Source organism: Aspergillus thermomutatus (genome assembly GCF_002237265.1).
Source record: "Aspergillus thermomutatus strain HMR AF 39 chromosome Unknown NODE_364, whole genome shotgun sequence".
In the NCBI taxonomy this organism is placed as follows: Eukaryota; Fungi; Ascomycota; class Eurotiomycetes; order Eurotiales; family Aspergillaceae; genus Aspergillus; species Aspergillus thermomutatus.
The window spans coordinates 1-21,759 of NW_020798414.1; the positions used below are offsets into that span (position 1 = coordinate 1).

At 51.4% G+C, this 21,759-nt stretch overlaps 11 protein-coding genes across 11 annotated transcripts; 4 read left to right on the forward strand and 7 right to left on the reverse strand.

The window, feature by feature from the left end:
- Positions 1-564: 564 nt before the first annotated feature.
- Positions 565-946, forward strand: CDV56_100179 (thioredoxin family protein; the record flags this gene model as incomplete). Its single annotated transcript, XM_026753798.1, has 2 exons — positions 565-587; positions 637-946. The coding sequence occupies 2 exons, from the start codon at positions 565-567 to the stop codon at positions 944-946; spliced, it is 333 nt and encodes a 110-aa protein (XP_026610061.1).
- Positions 947-1,072: 126 nt separating this feature from the next.
- On the reverse strand, positions 1,073-2,241 carry CDV56_100340 (alpha/beta hydrolase; the record flags this gene model as incomplete). Its single annotated transcript, XM_026753959.1, has 3 exons — positions 1,073-1,235; positions 1,282-2,026; positions 2,085-2,241. 3 exons carry the CDS (start codon positions 2,239-2,241, stop codon positions 1,073-1,075), a joined length of 1,065 nt encoding a protein of 354 aa, XP_026610062.1.
- A 264-nt stretch (positions 2,242-2,505) lies between these two features.
- Positions 2,506-3,363, reverse strand: CDV56_100558 (SDR family NAD(P)-dependent oxidoreductase; the record flags this gene model as incomplete). The annotated part of the gene is made up of 1 exon (XM_026754177.1): positions 2,506-3,363. The coding sequence occupies one exon, from the start codon at positions 3,361-3,363 to the stop codon at positions 2,506-2,508; it is 858 nt and encodes a 285-aa protein (XP_026610063.1).
- Positions 3,364-4,645: 1,282 nt separating this feature from the next.
- CDV56_100905 (putative multicopper oxidase) lies at positions 4,646-5,932 on the forward strand (the record flags this gene model as incomplete). Its single annotated transcript, XM_026754524.1, has 1 exon — positions 4,646-5,932. The coding sequence occupies one exon, from the start codon at positions 4,646-4,648 to the stop codon at positions 5,930-5,932; it is 1,287 nt and encodes a 428-aa protein (XP_026610064.1).
- Positions 5,933-6,276: 344 nt separating this feature from the next.
- CDV56_101153 (uncharacterized protein) lies at positions 6,277-8,162 on the reverse strand (the record flags this gene model as incomplete). Its single annotated transcript, XM_026754772.1, has 7 exons — positions 6,277-6,401; positions 6,454-6,856; positions 6,904-7,414; positions 7,460-7,544; positions 7,594-7,778; positions 7,830-7,834; positions 7,884-8,162. 7 exons carry the CDS (start codon positions 8,160-8,162, stop codon positions 6,277-6,279), a joined length of 1,593 nt encoding a protein of 530 aa, XP_026610065.1.
- Positions 8,163-8,947: 785 nt separating this feature from the next.
- Positions 8,948-10,314, forward strand: CDV56_101559 (uncharacterized protein; the record flags this gene model as incomplete). Its single annotated transcript, XM_026755178.1, has 6 exons — positions 8,948-9,121; positions 9,166-9,202; positions 9,252-9,319; positions 9,367-9,743; positions 9,789-9,856; positions 9,902-10,314. 6 exons carry the CDS (start codon positions 8,948-8,950, stop codon positions 10,312-10,314), a joined length of 1,137 nt encoding a protein of 378 aa, XP_026610066.1.
- Positions 10,315-11,154: 840 nt separating this feature from the next.
- On the forward strand, positions 11,155-11,528 carry aeiA (the record flags this gene model as incomplete). Its single annotated transcript, XM_026755478.1, has 3 exons — positions 11,155-11,286; positions 11,335-11,411; positions 11,474-11,528. 3 exons carry the CDS (start codon positions 11,155-11,157, stop codon positions 11,526-11,528), a joined length of 264 nt encoding a protein of 87 aa, XP_026610067.1.
- A 1,434-nt stretch (positions 11,529-12,962) lies between these two features.
- Positions 12,963-14,476, reverse strand: CDV56_102109 (class I SAM-dependent methyltransferase; the record flags this gene model as incomplete). The annotated part of the gene is made up of 11 exons (XM_026755728.1): positions 12,963-13,199; positions 13,256-13,610; positions 13,660-13,690; positions 13,738-13,763; positions 13,809-13,930; positions 13,978-14,013; positions 14,061-14,105; positions 14,154-14,160; positions 14,208-14,258; positions 14,312-14,358; positions 14,423-14,476. 11 exons carry the CDS (start codon positions 14,474-14,476, stop codon positions 12,963-12,965), a joined length of 1,011 nt encoding a protein of 336 aa, XP_026610068.1.
- A 1,003-nt stretch (positions 14,477-15,479) lies between these two features.
- CDV56_102451 (uncharacterized protein) lies at positions 15,480-16,841 on the reverse strand (the record flags this gene model as incomplete). The annotated part of the gene is made up of 1 exon (XM_026756070.1): positions 15,480-16,841. One exon carries the CDS (start codon positions 16,839-16,841, stop codon positions 15,480-15,482), a length of 1,362 nt encoding a protein of 453 aa, XP_026610069.1.
- Positions 16,842-17,756: 915 nt separating this feature from the next.
- Positions 17,757-18,704, reverse strand: CDV56_102741 (putative FacC-like extracellular signaling protein; the record flags this gene model as incomplete). The annotated part of the gene is made up of 1 exon (XM_026756360.1): positions 17,757-18,704. One exon carries the CDS (start codon positions 18,702-18,704, stop codon positions 17,757-17,759), a length of 948 nt encoding a protein of 315 aa, XP_026610070.1.
- Positions 18,705-19,770: 1,066 nt separating this feature from the next.
- CDV56_102985 (cytochrome P450) lies at positions 19,771-21,556 on the reverse strand (the record flags this gene model as incomplete). Its single annotated transcript, XM_026756604.1, has 5 exons — positions 19,771-19,945; positions 19,990-20,149; positions 20,296-20,320; positions 20,365-21,230; positions 21,277-21,556. The coding sequence occupies 5 exons, from the start codon at positions 21,554-21,556 to the stop codon at positions 19,771-19,773; spliced, it is 1,506 nt and encodes a 501-aa protein (XP_026610071.1).
- Positions 21,557-21,759: the final 203 nt, after the last annotated feature.

Below are 21,759 nucleotides of genomic sequence, written 5' to 3' on the forward strand. Positions count from 1 at the left end.
CATAGGGCCATAACCTGAGAGAATCGGGAAGCGCCAAGTGTCCAATTAGGATGGCTCAGGGGCCAACTATATATAGGCTGACTAAGTCGGGACGCTAAACCTAAACGGGATGGAATCCTGACAATATCCCCTATTCGGAGCATTTCTGTCATAGCACCGTATCTATGGTACCAGACTGTATATTTTACACTCGCCTATATTGCCATTTCTAGTTAGTCTATTCTGACCAGAGCGCACACGTATTCTGGTCATGTCGCTCATTACATAGAAAAATACATACATTCTTGGACACAGCAAGAATATGTCCCAGTTTGACCTCTACATGCTCTGATTCCACCCGTATAGGTATTACCAGATTACGTGGAATCCGACAATTTCCAACACCTGTATCCCTAAAGACAGGAGAGCCCTTAGTTACTCATCATGCTGACTCAGCCAAGACATTGTGATGTCATTCCTCTGGCAACAACCGGATCTGTTGTTTCTTAATTCTCCCCGTCTCGTCCCATCCCCAGTTCCTCTCAACTACTCTACTCCATCATTTCGTAAACAAGATCAGATACAATGGGCGTCGAAGAACTAACCAGGTATGCCGCTTGTCTTCTTGAATACTCTTGTGTTAACAGCATGCCATAGTCTGCAAGCATTCCGGTCTGCCGTCGCAGACAACATGCTGGTGCTGGTGGACGCCTACGCGGACTGGTGCGGCCCGTGCAAGGCCATCGCTCCCAAGGTGGAGCTGTTCAGCAACCAGTACGCCAATGTCAAATTCTTCAAGGTCGACGTCGACAAAGTCCCAGATGTTGCACAGGAGTTGGGAGTGTCGTCCATGCCTAGTTTCTATCTTTTCCAAGGGGGCGACTACATTGATAAGGTGGTTGGCGCCAATCCGGGGTTGCTCGAGACCTACATCAAGAGGCATGCAGAGACCGGGACCCAGGGGTAACCTGTCACTTCACTGAGATGATGTATATACTGGCATACATGCGAACACGTTGCAAATCCTTCCCTGATGGATGTCAGGATTCTGGACGAGTCAATGCCTTGCGGATGTCAGGCGTAGCCTATTCTACTATTTTGACTTGATCTCAAACACTCCCGTAGCCGCCGGGTTGCTCAGCGCCCATTGCACCCCGTGCGCCATCACCGAATCCCATCGCTTGCATTCGGACAGCGTCGCATGCCCTCTGAAGCCGTGCGGCAAACCAGGAAAGACATGAACGTCCGTGGGGACCCTACTGAGTCAGTATGCTTCACTCACAATGACTGATGCTGACTCACCCATTATCTGTCAACAACTTGCCGAAAAACAACCCTTCATCCCGGAGTGGATCCCGTCCGGCTATCCCAAACGTCGTAGGAGGCAATCCCCTGACCTGTTCCGCAGTGGCATTTCCCGGATTGAGCATCAGATCGGTCTCCTCGCCCTTGCACTCCAGCAGTCCCATGAAGATATTGATCCGGCTCACCGGGAGGATCGGAGCATGCTCATTATCCACGTAACTGGATAACTTCGGATCCTTGAGGTATTTTAGCTGCGGTGCATAGCAGCCGGGGCCCACCAATGCCGGGATCATGAGCACCTGTCCTTTGATTTTCGGTCGCTTGGCCAATTGCTCGTCGGTGCCCAGGTGCTGCGTCAGAATCAAGGACGCAGTTATCCATGCGCCGGCGGATATGCCTCCGACTACGACATTATCGCCATCCGCACCCAGCTCCGCAAGATGGTCATGGACCCAATGGAAGGCGTCTGCAGCGTCGTGCCAGGCGATCGGGTACTTGTACTCGGGGGTATGGCGGTAGTTGACATTCACAACCACGACAGGGGTATTTTCCTTGGCCAGAGTAACGACGATACGGGAACAAATCGCGTCTTCAGAGGCCAGAGTGCCGAAGAGAAATCCACCCCCGTGGAGATGGATGTAGACCGGGAGGCGCTGGGAAGACGGTAGACCGGCAGGACGGTAGCTGCGTACTTCCAACGGAAAGCCGTCTCTTGCTGGGACGGAATAATCTTGCATCGAGACTTGACATTGCAGTCCTAGCTATGTCAGTATATGCAGTTCCTATCGCAGCTAACCTACCCTCGTTCACCATGGCATTAGCGGCCTTCTCCTCCCGAGTTTGGTTGATCATGTCTCTCAGAACATAGACATCCAAATCCGTGGGCGGTGGTGGAAGTGTCTTCTCCAAAGCAATCCATTCTTCGGTAGGTGTGGTGTATTCCGAGTAGTCTGCCATCTTTGCTGTCTATGCGGTCTGTCCCAGATCAATTGTGAGGCATTCCTGAAGTTGAGGTGCAGAGAGTCAGCAGCGGGGTTATATTCAGAGCACGGAGATGATAGCCGAATGCCGACAACAGACCCCGATTAGCGTCTATTGTCTGTCTCAATAATGCATTTATGGGTATGGAATACTAGTGAGACGACAAGTATGCCGATTATTACTTCCGGTCTCTTTGAGTTGAATTACAACCTATTGCGCTTGCAGGTGCGTACAGTGAGTTCAGCCATTTACACTCGCGCTGGTAGGCAATTCCATCCCAACTGCTGCTGTCGTCCCTCCATCAACTGGCAAGATTACTCCTGTCATCCATCGGGCCTCGTCTTCAGCCAAAAACCGTACAGCGGCGCCGACATCCCATCCATTCCCCTCCGTCTTGAGCAGACTGCGATTCCGCCGTGCTTCCCTTGCCTCTGGGCTCATCCCCTTTGCGTACATCATGGGCGTATACACCATTCCCGGACAAACACAATTCACTCGGATGCCGTCTTTTGCATGATGCGCCGCCATAGCGCGGGTCATATTGACGATTGCGCCTTTGGTGGTGGGATACAGCAGATGGGGAGTGCCGCCCTTTATCCCTGCCACACTGCCCATGTTGACGATACTTCCGCGGTAGCCACGGGTAATATCATTACTTTTCATGACCGGGATAGCATACTTGGCCATCAACACCATACTCGAGACATTGATATTAAATCCCTGTGCCCACTGCTCCATATCGACCGTCTCGGCCGTACCCACCGCGCCGCCCACCCCGACACAGTTGAAGAGGATATCCAATCTTCCATATCGCTGCTTCGTGGTGCATACGACTCTCTCGCAGTCGGCAGCAACCGTGATATCTGCCTGCACGGCAATAGCGTCGCCTTTTCCTTCGGCCTTGATCATTTCCACTGTGCGCTCGGCCAGCGCTAGGTTGATATCCACGCATACGACTGAACAGCCGTCTTCAGCTAGTAGAATGGCTGCTGCACGCGCATTGCCGATCCCATCGCCTGCTGCGCCTGCGCCAGTCACGATGGCTACTCGGCCTGCGAGACTCCGAGTCGGTCTGGTTATTTCGGGGCCTAGTGTCATTGGTTATACGGGTGACAGAATAGCCAGATCGAATGAGAGGATTCAGTCTGGTAGAAAGTATTGCATCTCTTCTGTCCAAATTTCTGAAGGATGGACCGTCACATCGATCAGTGGCCCCGCTCGTTCAGCAGCCGAGGTACAATGCTGATCCCTTTTCGGTTATCGACCCCCGAGGAAAGTAGACATGAAATATGAACACAACTCATCGTTCTACGCAACAGTCGATCGTCTGCTCTTTATTATTGACTCTGGTGGCGGAATAAACATCTAACCTCCGATGCAGCTGCCTCTCGCCGTTTGTAAACTAAAGTTGAATCCCAATCTATCTTTTCTGTCTACATGAGATAGTAGCCATTTGTTCACGAGAGTCTGTTCCACAAAAAAGCCGTAGACCGCCTATTGTTAAGCATGTAGGACTTAAAGAATCATTTCAGTAGCTTGACATGTGTCTAAAGTATTATGAAGGATCATCCTAGAATACCTGAGCACTGTCTTGCGAATTTGGCAGATTAGTGTACTCAACTATGCAAATCCACAGGGCTAATCTCCATCTACTCCTCTTGACAGTAAGGGTTTGGCTCTTCCTCTCTCTGGTTGACAAATATTCTACTATATTTCAAGAGAGGTACTGTTGTTGGCCTGTTGCAAGGGAGCCTTTCAAGAGGGATAAAAGTACATGATCTCAAGCGCAGAGCGCCAGCCCATTCTCCCCTTTGAGCCTTCTTCTGGCGAGGATTGATCTCTTGTGATGGCTTGGCCGTCAACCATTCTGGATAATCTTCTGCAAAGAAACAAGTATTTGTCATGTCTCTGCCATGAGGATACCATTCAAGCTTGGTCCCTTGCGAATGCTCCTTGATCTGTAGGTTGACCATGGTATGCAATGCAACCTCCAACTAATATGAAAGGGCTGGCATCCTCTCAGAGACAATTTGCTATAAGCATGATTGGAGGATCAGGCAGAGCAATACGGCGGAAATGCAACGTTGACAGGGAATCCCTGATGTCTTGTCATCCTCGTCCAAACGGGATTTGTCGAAGAGCTCATGGCAGCTCACAGACCTACTGAGTACAGAGAAGAAGTCACAATATCTCCACGAGTCTCAAAGAGATATATAGCTCGAGTATTGCAGACGCTGTACATCCGCGGAGTTGCTCAACTTTATAGTCGCCGGAAATGAACTCATGACATCACCACTCCACTACTTATACATGTCCACGGCTAGGATAGTTCACCCATATCCTAGGACTCTGGAGAGCAGTTCGGACTAAATACATCAAAATGTCCAGATATGTATCGTTTGGGAGACTGTGGTTCAGACGGGGCCCACCATGGGAATGGATGATGAAACCAACATGCAGTGGAATGGCCCAGAGAAGACCACTCTCAACTGGCACAAAAGCAAATCCAACCTCGAAGCAGCCTAAAGAGCGCTTTCAAGTCTGGCCATGGCTGGTTGTTACTATCCTCGGAGGCAGCTTGTTCTTGTCAGTCTACGAGCGTCGTCCTATCCAGCTCGAAGCGGACACATCTGTTCATCAACCAACCTGCCCAACTCCTCCCGAGGAAGCTCAAGACGACATTCTTAAACTGCCCAAAGAGGACGCCATTCTGACCACTGCTCCTAGCGTCCCTCCCCCAATCACCCGCACGCACCCAGTTCTCCTCCGCGTCCCACTGACGACCACCACCAAAAAGCGCCAACTCACAAGTCAATACAAGTACGAAACGTGGACCTTCAACGACACCGTGCCCGGACCTTTTATCCGCGCGCGCGTAGGCGACGTGGTCGAGCTAACCATCACCAACCACGACCGCACCGGCAACCCGCACAACATCGACTGCCACGCCTTCACCGGCCCCGGCGGCGGAGCAGCCGTCACCACCGCCGAGGAAAACGAGACCAAAACCGCGCGGTTCAAGCTTCTCTACCCGGGCCTATTCGTGTACCACTGCGCCGCGGCCCCGGTCCCCGTGCACATCGCCAACGGCATGTACGGGTTGATCTACGTCCAGCCCGAAGACGGCCATCTGCTTCCCCGCGCCGACAGGGAGTACTACGTCATGCAGAGCGAGTTCTACCACGAACCACCAGAGATCGAGGAGGATGGCCGACCCTCGCCCACGGTGGAGTTCTCCTACCCTGCTGCGCTGCGCGAGGAGCCCACCGCCGTGGTGTTCAACGGGAGCGAGTCGGCGCTGACGCGGGATCGACCGCTCAAGGCGAAGACGGGGGAGTCGGCGCGTATCTTCTTCGGAAATGCCGGGCCAAACCTCACGAGTGCATTTCACGTAATCGGGAGCCATTTCCAGCGGGTCTTCCGTGATGGAGGGGTTGTTGATCCCCCGGCCAGGTTGTTGTCGACCGTTAGTGTGCCCCCGGGGGGTGCAGCAATTGTGGATCTGAAGATGATCGTACCGGGGACGTATACGCTCGTTGACCATGCGATTTTTCGCATGGATAAGGGGGCAGTTGGGTATTTGAATGTTGGCGGAGCTCCTCGCCCAGACATCCTTTATAGTGAGCAGCCACCGGAACCGTGTGTGGGGTGTAAGCTGCATCCATAGGGGGGGTCTCAGAGAGTTGGCCGCGAGTATTATCGACACGCAGAACAGTTAGTTCTTTGTTTCCCGGTTTATCTCATGTATCTTGGTCCCACGCTTGCTCCTTCGAATATACCACCTATGATATCCTGGACCTCAATATGGATTCCTTTTGACACTGTCAATTGTGCTGAGCTAAACACGTAACATGGGGATGCCAGTATGAGGGGACTGAGAGGATATTTCCAATAGAGCAGTCTCCATCAGGACTTGCGTCGTGATTTGGTGCTAATGAAGCGCCGAAGTAAATACTGATAGAGTTTGTCACCCGGATCCATGGCTTCAACAGTAGTGATGCAACAGAATGCCTAGAAAGCCCCCTTTCCAAGAGTCGTGTCCCCGTCCAGCGCAGCACAGCCTTGCTGGTACACGGCCGGATCCAACAGCTGCACCTGGGTCTCATTCCGATACCCAAGTCCAATCAGTGTGTTCTCTGTTCGACGTTAGGATCAACTCATTTCACCCCCAGCCTCTGATTTACTCACCGTCAGCATGATATCTCGGCCATCCAAGGTTATCCAACCCCACGTGCGGATCCGTCGCAAACGCCACCCAAGCGGAGGACATATACCTGCTCGTTCGCTTCTCCACCCAAGAATCAGGGATCCCAGTGATATTCTCCGCAGTCCCGAAGACCATATGCAGATCGACACCGTGATAAGCCCCGCTGGTCGCATACAGTCTCAAATTCCAAAAGTCGCCAAAGTACCGCGCATGCCAGGTAGGTACCCCGTGCGCGGCGCGATCGGCCGCCGCTTGGCCGGTGGGACAGGTAAACGCGGCCAGATTGAACTGGTGCCATTCCTCGTTTGTGAGCGAGATATTGGCAGCGAAGGCGTTGACGCGGTAGTAGCCTGCTTCGTTGTCGTTGCTCGTGAAGAGGTACGGCTAGTCTGCGTTAGAGTGGCATGCGTAGGTCTGGGGACGCAGCTTACCACTTTGATAAACCTTCCCTGCGCGGAGCGTTCAGCGTAATTGTCAAAGACCGTGACGCCGTCCACGGTAGGATGGAATTGAGGTTCAGGAAGAGCCGGGGAGGGCGCGTAAGGGACTTTCTTCACAGCCGCGAGGATTGTTTGGAATGACTGCTCGCGGAGACATGCGACCACCGCGTCAATAGGATCGCTGCTGTTGCCGCAGCCTAGAGTGTTCGAGACGTGGTAGAAGTAACTCGCGGATTCCTCGGCGGTGTTGGGCTTGAAGCTCAATGCTGTGCCGGAATGCGAGATGAGGCCGGTAACGAACGGCTTCTCCGTCCAGATATACGAGTAGTAGTCGACCGAAGCGCCTCCAGCCGACTGTCCGAAGATGGTGATACGACCAGGGTCGCCTCCAAACCCGGCGATGTTCTGATGCACCCATTCGATAGCCATACGCTGGTCCAGCAGACCGACGTTCTGTGTGAGGCCAGGGGCTCCCGAGAAACCAAAGATGTTCAATCGGTAACTATCCGGTCAGTGTCGCACAGCGCAACGGGAACTGATCACTGACTTGAAGGTGACCACGACGACGTCATTCTCGGCGACCAAGTTCTCACCGTCGTACATGGGGCTGTGTGCTCCTCCAACGCTGAATCCTGCGTTCGTCAGTAGGAGTTGGGATACACACGGCGGGAAGAAACATACGACCACCATGGATGAAAACCAAAACCGGTTTCAACTTGCGTGTTGGCTTAGTCCATACATTCAAGTAGAGACAATCCTCACTCTGAGGAGTCCCCAATTGCTGAGCAAAGGTTTTGAAAATGGTGGCTCCTTGCGGAGTGAGGCCAGGAAAATCCGGTAGGCTTCCAATATGGGCAGGACAATCCCTGTCATACAACGATCAGAACTGAGCACTCGTTTCCGGTGGAATCACATACGGGCTCTACGAAAGGTCAGTCCTTCACTGGAGCTCTGCATGCAAACATACGTACATAAGCATTGGCGAGGACGGTCCCATTGCTGTGGTATTGGACCGGAGGAGCAAATCGGAGATCTCCCGTGGGAGAAACCGCATAAGGGATCCCCAGATACTCGGATACCCCGGTTCGAGACGCAGCATGACCCTCAATTAGGCCACTGCTGGTCTGTACGCGAGTGCCCACCGCGGCATCGCGCTGGAAACGGGGATTCGGAAGGAATTGGGCATATGCTGGGGTAGAAGTGACCAAAAGGGCAGCACCCAGGGAGTTCCAGATGCTGAAACGAACCATGGCGCAGGGTCTGATGAAGCAGTCCGTCCAGAAGGAAAAGATTGCATCAGAGCTAATATATTAGGATATTTCTCGTAATCCAAGGGCGTCGATCCCCCCCGAAACGAGGCAGTGCTCCGCCGGAATGCCCGACACGGTCCACTTGTCGGGTGGCGCCGCAGCCATTTGTCACGACTTTCTTGTCTCTTCGAGCTTCCGTTCAAAGGCGATGGAGCTGTGTATATTACAGAGATTGAGGAGTCTCGTTTATCTGAACCATGAATGTTGGCCGGCTTCAAACTATAAACTGAATGTGGCTCAGCAGGACAGACAGGTTGGAAGAGGTTAAGCAGAGCCAGGACAAGCCTCTGTTCACTTTCGCAACGGCGACGGACTCTGTCTCGAGGCAATTAAGGTAGCATTCCAGCGTCGTGGAACATCCCCGATCGATCCATCTACATGGCTTTCCATGGCTCATCTCCCGATCTGCTCCACCATCACATCACCATTCCCGCTGCATCCACCCTCATGCAGTCATGCTCCGCCGCGCGCCATAATATCTAGGGATAATGATTGTATGAATGCTTACAAAAATCGCGGGGTTTTCCGACGAAATGCCAAGAAGCCTGAGGAAATGACTTTGATTGCGGAATGCGGATTCCATTGCCAAGCGAAGTAATAGACCGGCACAGACGCCGATCAATCGGCCGGATATTAACCAAGCTGTTTTTCGTTCCGATAATATAGACGACGCTGATCCTTCTATCAGCAGGTCGTGGCATACATGATGAGGAACCTCGCCTGGCATGCCGTACGAGATTGGACTGAGCACGCCTACTGTGCCCAATCGCGGCTTCACACTATGGATCTGGAGTGTGGTCATGGTGATTCTGGCCGGCTTCTTTGTGATGGGCCGGTTTGCGATTCGGTTTCGCAATCGTCATATTGGGGCCGATGACTGGATCATCCTGGCGTCGCTGGTATGATCATCCTCGCATTGGCATACACCTGCTGACGATCATAGATATCATCTGTGTTGCTGTCGGTGACCGAATGTTCGGGTAAGGATAGGCCACCTTTTACTTTTCTGGACTCTATTGATACTGGCAGCGGTGCATTATGGATATGGAAAACACTCAAAAGACATCGATGTGCATGACCGAGTCATCGCCCTGAAGGTATGATCTAAGCCTTTCCTCTTATGATTGATGAGTGACGAGGACAGTGGTTCTTCGCCGCCCAAGTCATGTACAAAGTCGTCATCACTGTGAACAAGATCTCCTTCTTGTGTCTCTATCTTCGGATCTTTATCCAGCCCATCTTTCGCCGTGTCTGCTACGGCGGGGTTGTGTTTCTTGTCGCCTGGGGTCTCGCCTATATACTCGTTACCATCTTCCAATGCACCCCCGTTGCCTCGTTCTGGGACAAGAGCATCACCCAGAAGACTTGCGTCAACAGCAAAACGCAGTGGTTGTCATATGCCGTCATCAACATCCTTAGCGACGTGGCTATCCTCGCGCTGCCGCTGTACCCTATCTCGAAACTACATCTGGCGCGCGGGAAGAAGATTGCTTTGGCAGTGTTATTCAGCATGGGGACATTGTATGCCTCGACCCATCTTCCATTCCGATTTGGCTAATGAAACAGTGTCTGCGCAACGAGCATCGTCCGTACAACCACTCTTGCAGAATCAGCCGACAACAAAGATCCTACCAGTAAGGCCCTAATCATCAGAGTAACGAAGAACACTGACAAAATAGGCGGCCCCATCCCCGCTACAATCTGGAGCGTTATCGAAGCCAACGTTGGTATCATCTGCGCCTGTCTTCCCGTCTACAACCAACCGCTGCAGTGGTGTCTCCCACGCCTTTTCGGTTCTCAGCACTCGGCACACCCCTCCAGACGCAGTCGATCACACGGTAGAGGACAGAATACCCCTGGGAGTGAGCAGTCCTTGCAGGATCGGAAGGATATGGCCTGGGGTGAGCTCCCTGGTAGCGGTGGGAGTTATTCGAATAATGTGTCGACGCAGGGGTTCGAGATGTGTGACATCGAAGGCAGGAAGGCGGACACGAATGAAATCATGCAGATGATGGATGTGAGGGTCTCGTATCAGGATGATCAGAGGTCGGATGCGTCCTCGAGGCCCTTCAGAGGGAGAGACGAGGTTTGAATATGGCGTTTGGAGGTGTGATGATACCCTACCTGTATAGTAATCTGCCTCATCGTGAGATAGTCTGACTTCTAGACCGTCTATTGATTCTCTTCCCCTGGTCAATTGGCTTCCTCAGGACACCCTATGTCATGTCCACCACATCTCTGCACGCAGTTGCATATTTACTACGCATATAAGGGCATCGCCCTGCCTCGGTTAGCAACGGACCATGCCCCAGTCGCGTCAATTCTGACTTCGGGTGACAGACATAGCCAACTCGATGGAAATTTCAACCCTTCGGCCTGAGTCGGATAATTCATTCTGGGTTTGGTGATGGCGCGGTGAACTATCAATTCAGTGCCAACCCTCATTCTAGAGCATTTTCAAGTCCAACTGCTTCAATACATGAACAATACATGAGAAATCTTTTAGAGTCTAGAAGGAATAACCTTGCAAGTTGTTTGTCACAATGACACCCTGTATGTAAGTATGAGTAATGGAAATACCAGGAACCCTTGCAATCTTTCTAGACATGCAGGCAATGGCCTGACTATAGCATCAATACCACTCCGAGCAGGGAAAATTTTCATACCAAAGAAATGTCTCGTCTTGGCTGATTGTTATCCATCAGATTGTCGGCCTGTGCTTATGGAATGAGGCAATCTATAGATCATCGTTTGAACAGTCTATATATAGCTGTGTACGTGGGCCAAGCAACAGCTGTACAACCTTTAAGGTGGCGCTGGACAGTCAGTCAACATATATAAACCAGTCAAGGACCCAGCCTTAATCTCCCAGAAATCAGCAAGAACAATCCTTCCTTGACCCAATTCACTCGAATATTTAACCCTTGACGCCATGAAGCTCTCCCTTGCTTCTCTCCTTGCATTGGCTGGACTCGGCTCCGTCCTCGCCGACTCTCAAACATGCGAAAACGAAGCACAGTTCGTGAAGCAGGAGATGGTCGGTCAGAAATATACTGATGCCATTGTATGTATTGACATATCTCGTGCTGGGGACGAAACTAAATCTGGTCAGGAAAACGCGTTGCAATCCGACCCCATTCGCATCCTCCATCCAGGAGATATGGTCACCATGGACTACAATGCTTCCAGGTAGAGTCTGCTCCGACGCTATGCGCCATAATAGTCTGTGACTGACTTGATTCCTCTTACAGACTGAACATCCATGTGGATGAGAGTGATGAGATACTGTCCGCCAATTGTGCCTGAGGGCAACATTCTGTCTCTGGTCAAGGAACGCACAAAAAGTACTGTTATTCAGCTGTTATAAAATGAGACATTATGTTCTGATATCAGGAAAGAAAAAGTAGCTCCAATGACGTATTGTAGACATGCTACCGTGATGAACCATGCCCTGTCACACTGTAAAGCGTCATGGTGAAACCTCTGGATATGATTCAAGTACAGAATAAGACTAAAATGTATCAGAGCAGAATGTAGCAAGAATCGGGACTCTAGCTGTGGTCGTCCATTGAAGCATCGACGTAATTGACTTTGTCCAAATCTTGGGTAAACGCATCCGTCGTGGCCACCATATCGAACTCTCTATGAAGGAAGGGTAGTATATGCTCACTTCTGGCATAGTGACATCTGACCGGTGAAGCTGAGGGTGATCGAAAGTAGAGACCAAGCTGGCTTCAACAGACGCACTTCTAAGTGCTTCCATCGCACGCAGAGAGTTGAGGGTATTGAGAGAATGGCGGCGATGCAAAGTGGGAGATGAGGTTGAGGTCTAGTCTTCCACAGAGCAGAATATCTGTTTTTATGATTTGAGAACGAATGGTAGGAGGCATTCGATTCCGGGAATCATTGGACAGTCTTCCCGGCGGCATTTGCACAGCCTGAACCCCCTACAACTGTGAGTCAGTGGTATGTTAACTTCAAAGGGAGCAAAGGAATCAATCTTACCTGTTGTCTGCTGCTCAATTGAGCATCAACGCCTCCGCCTGTTTGTATTGCGCAAGGGTCCAATTAGGTCCAAGCAGCCTGTCTGTCGGTGGGTTTCTTCAGTGGCGGCTCTTCAGTGTTGGGTTAGAGGCCCCTCAGCTGCTTGGTAATCGGTGATTAAGTCGAGCATCAGCCACATGTCCTCAGCTTAAAGGGTAAACCGCTTGGCGTGCTCCGTGAGTCTGTTAGCACCTAGAATCTATGTTAAGTGTTACCATATTCTGAGCTTCTTGACATACCTTTCGCCCGCTTCAGGCGTCATATCCGTCATTTCTGACATAGATATTGGATGTCCCTACTTAAGCCATGTAATCAGTATCTATCATCAGCAGGATAGACGGGATCTTGCCTCCCTTGGAGACAGGTCATGGCGATGTCGTCTGGGTTCCGCTGTCAGATTCCGGATCTAGGCCACACCAGATAATCGTTAAAGCATTTATAACATGATAATGGGGATTAGATAGCCGTCAGAAAGACCACAGCTACCAAAGCTGTGTCGGAACCAAAAAGTGATGAAGGGGAAAAGAAGATAGAAAGGGGTGGAAAGGGGGTGTCTCAGGTTTGTCCAGAGTGGTGAATAAAGAACGATATCTTCCTGTCACAAGATGTAAGACCGTCCCAGCTAGTGAATGCTCAAGTGAGTATAAGGGAATTGCAGATAGGCGCTTGATTACTGTTCTAAACCAACTGGTCTGTCTAATCTTTTGGCTTCTGGCCGTAGACATGATACCACTGAGCATACATGTGGATGTTACGATTCAGCAATTCCGTCCTGGCCCCTGCAAGGAGGGCATGAACCTCAGTGACATGCCAGCCGAGAACCCGTGTCAGCAGAGCCAAACTGTAAGCATCCAGACTCTCTAGCATATTGACCTGCTGGAACTTGCCCAGTTCCTTCAGCTTCGGGTTCTTGGCCCACGGCGATAGAGGAATCTGTTGTCTCACATTAGTGGCCAGTTTCGGTGAGCATGATATTACTGCCCACCGACCTTGTAAATATCCTCACGGATATTGATGAATCCTGCATCTGCAAGGCGCTGCTTGTGCTGGTTGGCCGTTCCCATCAGCTTGCCGAACCTGGCGCTTGCGTCGCATACCAGACGGTTCACCTCGAGCAGGTTCTTTGCCTCCTTAATGGTCTCGTCGTCGCAGCGGACGATCAAGTCGGCATCTGCGAATTCGAACCATCCGCCGGGTGTCAGGTTCTTAAAGGCGCGTCCAACCAGGCGACCGTAATCCGCCACAGAGCCTTGCAGATCGCGGGCGTGGATGAAGTCGAATGGCTTGGAGTATTCCCATTCGGACTCGAAATCGTCCACCTCAAAGGCGACATTCGGGGGGACCCTGGCATGTTATTAGCAAGCAGATCTCCAAAGTCATCAGTCATTCATACCATGTAGGCTGAATAGGGCTTAGGTCGTTTCCTGGGAGAGTCAGACACTGGCCATGAGTCAATACTTGTTGAGCATACCAATGACTTTCGCGTCAGGGAATTGACTACCAACATTAGCACGACCCACCTCATCGATGTGATAGACTCACTCGGCCACTTCAATCGCCCAGATACCCGTTCCAGTTCCCAGATCGAGAATTCGGGAGACGTCGCTAGGGATGGGGGAGCGGAATAGTCGCCCGTCCAGCTTCAACCGATGGATATGGTGGTGCTTCCAGGGTTAGTTTCGTCGTTGCATATTGAGATTGACATGAGTACCAGGTCCAAACGACTTTGTTCTTTCTCGTCATTTGGCTGTTGAACCAGTTAGCCAATCCTCGGTGAGAGATAAAAAGACATACCAAGTTGTATGCGCCCTCTCGGAATGCGTGATATCGTCGACCATTCTAGGGCTCTCAGTCTTGCTCAAGGCGTCTATATCTATAGGTACTGACTTCGTACCTGGCCATGGTTAGATGTCGCAGTGCAGTGACCGGATTCATACGTACAGATAATTGCGGACGCTGGAAGAGACAGAAGTTGTTTCGCTGATGCCGGAACTACATTTCTCTATCAGATGAAGTCGACTTTGTGTCGGACACTGCACAGCTACCTGCTGACAAAAGAGCCCGAGTCATCCGAGTACAGATTCTCGTCGTCCTAAGAAATCAGCATGAGACCGAGATCTTACAGCTCTATTCGGCTGTCATGAAGAGAGACTGACCTCCACCTCGAGAGTCCCTCTGTTGTGAATCGAAGTGTCGTTTTCTGCCGCCATTCTGTTCAGACAATTTATCACGCGAGGATAAAAACTGAACACAAAGAAGGTCCTCGGAGCAGCACATCCTTTAAGAAAACCGTTTCGCACTACTCGGACATCTAGCAGGGATGTTTGACACCAGCCTAAAGTAGCTAATCATCCAAAGCAATCAGAGCCCGCGAACCCGCCGAGACCCTCCACCTCCCACGTCGACATGACAGGCCGAAAGACGCAAGTGTCCGTTTTCTTTTTGGCCAGCTCGTCGAGGATGCCGTTATTGGTCTACTGAAGTTGCTAATTCTTAGCGAGCCGTTGCCCCTCACCCTGCCCTGCCCTAGATCAGATTCTCGGAGAGCTAATTGCGGTCGATGAATTGCTGGAGGCAGAGTTGAGGCTTGTGGAATGACGAAAAACACCGATCAATCTCCTATTGTGGACGAGACGCCAGTTGAGTTGTGATGCTGTTGCTAGAACAATATTTGGTTTCATTGACTGCTATCATGCATGCTGAGGTGCCATCAGATCAGGCCACGTCACTGCATGTCGGACCATCTCATTCAAAGAGGCAAATCCTCCGACTAGGCATGCAATGACTATCCAGGATCCCAAGATTCTCGAACCAAAGCCCGGATTCTTTCCGTCATGCTTGCTTGTATTACCTCCGGCGCTTATCGATCAACGATATATAGTTTAGCTCCGTCCAAATATGAGCAGTCAATTCATGGCGATAGGGTCAACCAGGAATTGGATATGATCGCCCGCAGACACAACTTTAATGCAACGTCTCGAGAGTTTATTTTGTCATTACTCACAATCACATTCGCCGACAGATGCCGGTGGTCTACCTGCAGAGCATATGAGATATTTCCTCTTGGGACGGAGGCATGCTATCCAATGAACGAAATTGGAGATCTACCGGCAGCTACGCAGGCAACCTACCAGGTTGATTGAAATGGCAATTAAATTGCAGATTATTCACTAATCATATCATATTGGACAACATATCTTGTCGTCAATCATCTCAATCCTCTCGCGAGCGCAGAATCCCAGGCGCCAGGCACGAAGTCACCTCTAATGACTCACCGCGAAGGGAACACGCGATATGCGTTACAACCCGTCGAGAATCCGTGATACCCTCACTCAGCATATCTAGGACCCTCCAAAAGCCATCGGCAAACTGCGCCTGTCCTCTCTTCTTCAGAAACCTCTCCAATCCAATCGCCACATCTTCATCTGCCCGCCCATATCGTACAACCGGGATGTAGATGGCGACCTCGGGAACTTCTGATCCAGGCATAATCTCAAAACAGTACTTCAGTCCCTGCTCTTCATCGTCCTGCCCATGTACATTCCACACGGGCAACTCATCGCCCCATGAGAACGTCCTATCTCGACTCTTCGGCCGCAAGATCAAACACAGCAGCTCCCACAGCTCCATGATCGCCATATCCACCCCGTGCGCGCGTCCACCGAGCGTCATGATGGCAATGATGCTCTCAAAGTTCGTTACCGGCGTGCTCGCATGGAGATACAGCGAGGACTGCGCGGGCTCGACACAGTCCATACCCAGCATCTCGGGGTTGAGAGTCACCCCCACTGGATGATTATTCACAAACGCCACCAGCTCTTCAAAAGCTGGGAGAGGATTGGTCTCACATATGGGCCGGATAGCGTCGGTGAATATGGCCAGTGACGGTTTCCTCTCGTGCGCTTGCGCAGGAGGGTAGAAGTAGGCCTTTGGGATGACGCCGGTGTCTGTAAACTCGAAAGAGAGAGGCATCCGGGGACGGGTGGTATCTGTGCTGAGAAACGTCCGGTGATGGCTTGAGTGGTCCGTATGATGGTCAATCTGGAACGCAGCCATGAAATGCCGGTACCATTTGAGGCTGACCGGGGGTAGTTGCGCAGACAGCTGCTCCACAATACTCTGCGTGGCTTGGAGATGGTGACGGGTCATACTGCTGGAGCCCTTTGCATGCTCACCGGGTGCTTCAACGGTGAGGGTGATGACCGGGTGGTCATAGTTGTCCGTGTTGAATTTCCAGCTGTACTGCACGGCTGGTCTGCCCTGTACTACTGGAGGGAATCTGCCCATATTCGATAGCACTATGGAGTGCAGCAGCAAGAGGATCTCCGTCTGCGCAGCCACGCTGTATCCCGCTTCATCGGCGAGAATGGCCACTTGGAGACCGATGCAGTCCCACCAGGCACGGATGTCGTCGTTGGCGCCGATCAGCCATGTGGACGTGAGATCCCAAGAGGGAGTACGGATAGTTTGTCGTGGGTTGGCGGGAATGCCAGAGATATCTCGCAGGGGCGCTTTGCCTTTCAGCTCGGAGTTCTCGGGGATAGTTTCAGGAATCGATGGTATAGTCATCTTCATCTTGTCTGGTATCTTTGTTCATGGTGTCTCACTGGAAGAATGTCGTCCCACAAGTTCTTTATATCCTCGTGCTGATAACGGCTTCGGGAGTGATTTCCGCATGCAAGCGTCCACGCCCAACGACGTATGTATACCTGACGCAGAGCATTGCATTCTCTACTGCAGATAATGTACACACAGACTATACACTAGCCGACGTCATTCCACAGGAAGCATCCGAGGACCCACGTCATCAGACCTGGAACTATCCCCAGATATGCTTCATGCGGGAGGAGTCCACAGGAACGCAATGACGCATTTAGTCGACGTCCATCGTCTCAACGAGCCCTATCGACGGTACATACGTCATTTACTTGTTTGAAAACGAGGCAGAAAGTGACAAACCCTAACGACATTGTAGATTACCGAATGCGGCCACGCCACGCTTTGCCAGCATTCCAGTCAAGCCTCTATGAAGAATGCGGAATGACATCAACTTCAGCGAATGGTTTTGAGCCTCTCCAAATAAACAGTCCTTTGTAACATGTCATTGAAGCTGTAAAATAACATCTGGCTGCCTGGCTGCATGTCCCCCACAACCCCCTCGCTTACTGTTTTGGTCTCCCCATATCTCTTAGGCGTTCTAGTTGAAGCATAACAACGCCCTCATCATGACTGTTGCTCATTATATTTTGGGGATATTTTGCCACGATCCGATGTGCTCGTCCAAGTTCAATTGAGCATGCTAGATGTGGATGAGACTCGACGATTTGCATAGCTGCTTCAAGCAAATCCGATGATAGTTCTGATTCTCAGTCCTCGGAAAGGGCAATTTCATCTATTAAACACTAGTTAGCACAAAAGGTCTATAATGAAATCATTCGCAAGATATCGACTAAATGTTTAACTGAATGCCCGTCATCCGCAAAAACAGCTTCACTTAACCAACGCATTCTTGTAGAACAGATTCGACCTGCGATCACCCGCAACCCCAGACGCAAACCCCAAGAACAGCCGCACTTCCCCAGCAACAGTCTTGTAAATCGCCAACCCCTCCGGTTCTCTAAACTCCAGCGTCGAACCGGCCTTGGTGAGCGTTGGCCCCTGCACCACCTTGCCCGTGTTCATATCGACACTGGTTACCTCGGAATTGACCTTACCTCCGCTAGCCGCATACGAAGTCCCGGTCAACAGGTACAAATACTGACCGTACGCCGTGTACCCCTGGAAGGTCGACGACAGCGCATTCAAGGCAGGCTGCTTGAAGTTGGCCAGCGGGGAGGCAAAGTCGCCCCTCGTCGCGGCGGCAAGGTCATAAACGGCGATATGCTTTGCCCCATTCAGGTGATACCGGACGATCAACCGGTTGTAGACCGGGTCTATGGCGCAGGTATGCTCCGTTGCATCCGCGACGGGCTTGAATTTGGCCAGGCCAGCCGCGGAGCTGGTCAGGATGGTGCCGGAGGCGAACTTGAAGCGGGCGAGTTTCTTGCCGTACCCGTTGCTGTTGGCCTCGACCTCGGTCCAGAGGTATGTGGCAGACCCGACGCCCTGAGCACCGAAGGAGACGCCGTGTCCGAAATCCTTCAGGTACATGTGTCCGACGTAGTTGCCGGCAAAGTCGAGCTGGGTGATTGTCAGGTCGCCGGCTGTTTCGGAGGTCCCGTCGCAGCGCTGTGCGACGAACAGGCGTCGGTTGACGTTGTCAAAGGCGAATCCTTGCTGGACCGTGTCATCGCGGAGGGTTTTGTGACGGTAGAGGTCGTAGGAGGGAGAGGAGAGATCGAAGCGCTTGGACGAGGGAATGCTGGCGTTGGCTGTGGAGATGCCAAAGGTAATCCAGAGCAATGCCAAAAGGCTGCCGAGTTTGATGAGGGGAGTCATTTTATTTTATGATTGCTTGGATCATCATGACGAGGAGAGCGGCAGCTTATATAGCTTCTGGTCAATTGATAATTAGCCTCTCGAATGGTAAATTAGACCATCGAATACGAGCATCTGGGGCCGATCTGCATCGTTTACGGAGGGACACGATGCGGATAGGCAGCCCGCTGGACTTGGCACAAGTGCTATTTTCGGACTTGAGGATGATCAGGGATCACTCCTAGAAATTAGTCTTGTGCTCTCGAAAACATCTGGAAGCTCGATTCTGTCGGTACTATGACAGACGGCCAATGTGGCATATCATAGAGCTGTAGGAACAAAAAGTCTGTTGAACATGAGACTGAGGTATGAGCCACAACAAGTAATCAAAGTCGGACATTTGATCTCAACTCAGTCAACCCGTGGTTGGTAACCCAGAGTCTATGGATACATGGAAGAACAGACCAGAGAAGTAGCCTTCATACCTGGTCCTCTTGACTCCGGTCCCAACGCATCCGTTTCCACACCCATTATACCTCTCATGGACAAAGCGAACTGGCTGCGACGTTGTAATTGTACCATCCCCTGCAGTGTCTGGACTGACCGAAAAATTGTCTGCTTCTGAGAGAAAACCTTTGTGATGAACAGTCATGTTGGTTTGATCCAGACTAACATCAAAGGTTGCGGCGCTGGTCAATTCATAGATGTTCTCAGACAGACTGACAGAGCAGCTTTCGACATGCGATGAAGTGAAATTCAGTATTTCCACTGCTTTGACTGGAGGGTCCATCAATAATTGTCTTAGTAAGACCCGGCTGCTTGCAAATCTTTCCTCCAGTCGAAGTCAAGCTGTCGTGGCTATCAAACACCCGCGGTCTTTGTTCTTGCCTCACGACATCAGGGACTAGCGCTTGGCTTGTGGACGAGCGAGCCAAATGGTAGATGAGGTTTATCTGCGATTTGATGATTTATCGACCTGGACGGCCGGGATAGTCGAGAAATAAGGTGGTAGTTTATATGACAGATCGAGTCCTTGAAGGATGACAAATATGAATGTTCTATGTCTGTAGATAACGAATGGTGACCACTAATCTTGCACCAAATTCGTTACCTTGGCATAGACAGTGACATATCCATCTTTGGGAAAACCCATGCCCATCTCCCGGACGACCTGGACGTTCTCCTCGGTAGTTTGATAAAGCTCCATGTCAAAGCGACGGACAAAGTAGGCGACCGTCATGAAGAGTTCGATGTACGCCAGACTGTTTATTAGCATCCGCCATTTGAGCTGTGGGAGGATACCTACTTCATGCCTAGACACGCCCTGCTACCTTTGTTGAAAGCTACCAGGTACCGAGTGAGTCGTTCAGTGGTGTCCGCCGGCTGTATCCAGCGCTCGGGTTTAAACGCCTGCGGTTCGGGGAAGATGGTGGGGTCTTGGTGAACAAAGTAGGTCGACATGCTCACTGGTGTCTTTCAGCTAGTTAGGAATATGTCTCTTCTAAGATTTGATACTAGACCCTTACACCCGGTGGTATGACATATTCTTGATATTGCAGTGGTTCAGTAGGAGATACTCGAGGCAGTCGGATGATTAAGCCTGACGACATACGAAGAGCTTCATTCACCACGCCAGTCTAACCTGTTAGCGCGTCGAAAGGATGATGAGTGGAAAACCTACCAGGTAGGGCAACTGCTCAAGTTGCGCCCATGTAGCCGTACTCGTTGGCGTTGGCAAAACCGTCCGCAGTTCCTCCCGCAGCTTCCTCCACAACTCCGGTTCTCGCGCAAGGTAAAAAGCAGTCAACGTTAGAGCCCTCGATGTCGTTTCCGTCCCGGCAATAAGCAACATCAAGGCCTCGTCTTGTAATCGCGCAAGAGTGCGCTCCTCCGGCGGCAGGGATGGGTCCGCCAATTTCTCAAAGATATTCCCTCGACCCCCGTTCGGACTTTTACACCCACTTTCGCGTTCCTTCATCAAACGCGCAGCATGGTCGAATACGGATTGCTGGAATTCAAACAGACTCGCTCGCGCCGGACGGATCGTACACATGACGCGCGCGGGGATCTTGCGCACCAAGGGCGCCAATAGAGGAAAGAACCGGTTGACATGCACGAAGCTCATCGCCTCATTAACAGCTATGCAGATGTCGCTGCGAAAATCCGGATCCTCCAAGAAGCCCCAGCTTTTGCCGTAGGAGTAGTGCATGATCACATCCGCCGCAAGACCAGCAAAAGCGGCATCAAGGCGAATGATCGAGCGGTCATGATACGCCTCCTCGAACCGCTCCATGAGCTTCAGGGCGCGTTCTTCCACAACTGGCGCCAATTCGTTCACCGAGCGCTTGGAGAAGAATTCCTTCAGGATATTTCGGCGGAAGCGATGATGCTGAATCCCGACCGTGGCGACCATTGACGATGGCAGGCCGAAGATGGGGACAAAGTGAGGGTCCTTGTCGCGTTTGCGGACGCCGCCAGCGTAGATGGCATTATAGTAGCTGGGGTCCTTGATATGGAGTTCTCGAGGGTTGATACGGACGATCGGACCTTTTCAATGAGCATCTCGATCTTTCTTCGGATGATAGTAACATACCGTATCTCTGGTGCATTTGTTCAATCTGAAAAAGAAACTGTCCTCCCTTGATGACGTCATAGTAGAATTCATAGAGGTGCGAGATGGCAGCTAGCCGAGGACCAGGAAAGGCACTGAGAGGGTGGAAATACAGTCGATAGATCGATCTGACAACCAGAAAGCTGAAGACAGCGATCAGGGCGAAGAGTACGCCCAGGTGGTCCAGCATTGTAGCGCTCGGAGCGGTGATGAAGCAGACAGCTCTCAGCTTGAGAACGAATGCTCTGGCGGCAGTCAGCATTATTTATCTCTTAAGGAATGGAATGGAAAGATCCAAACTTAGGTGATCATGATTCGGCGCTGTCCTGCGATGGTGATGCGATCCTCCAGTCTTCTGGACTGTTTCCATCTTGGCTGAGCATTTCCCGATCCGATCGATCGATCACATGTCCATTATCGTCCTCAGGCATCAGCAAGTATCGAAGCATGACATGTATATGAATG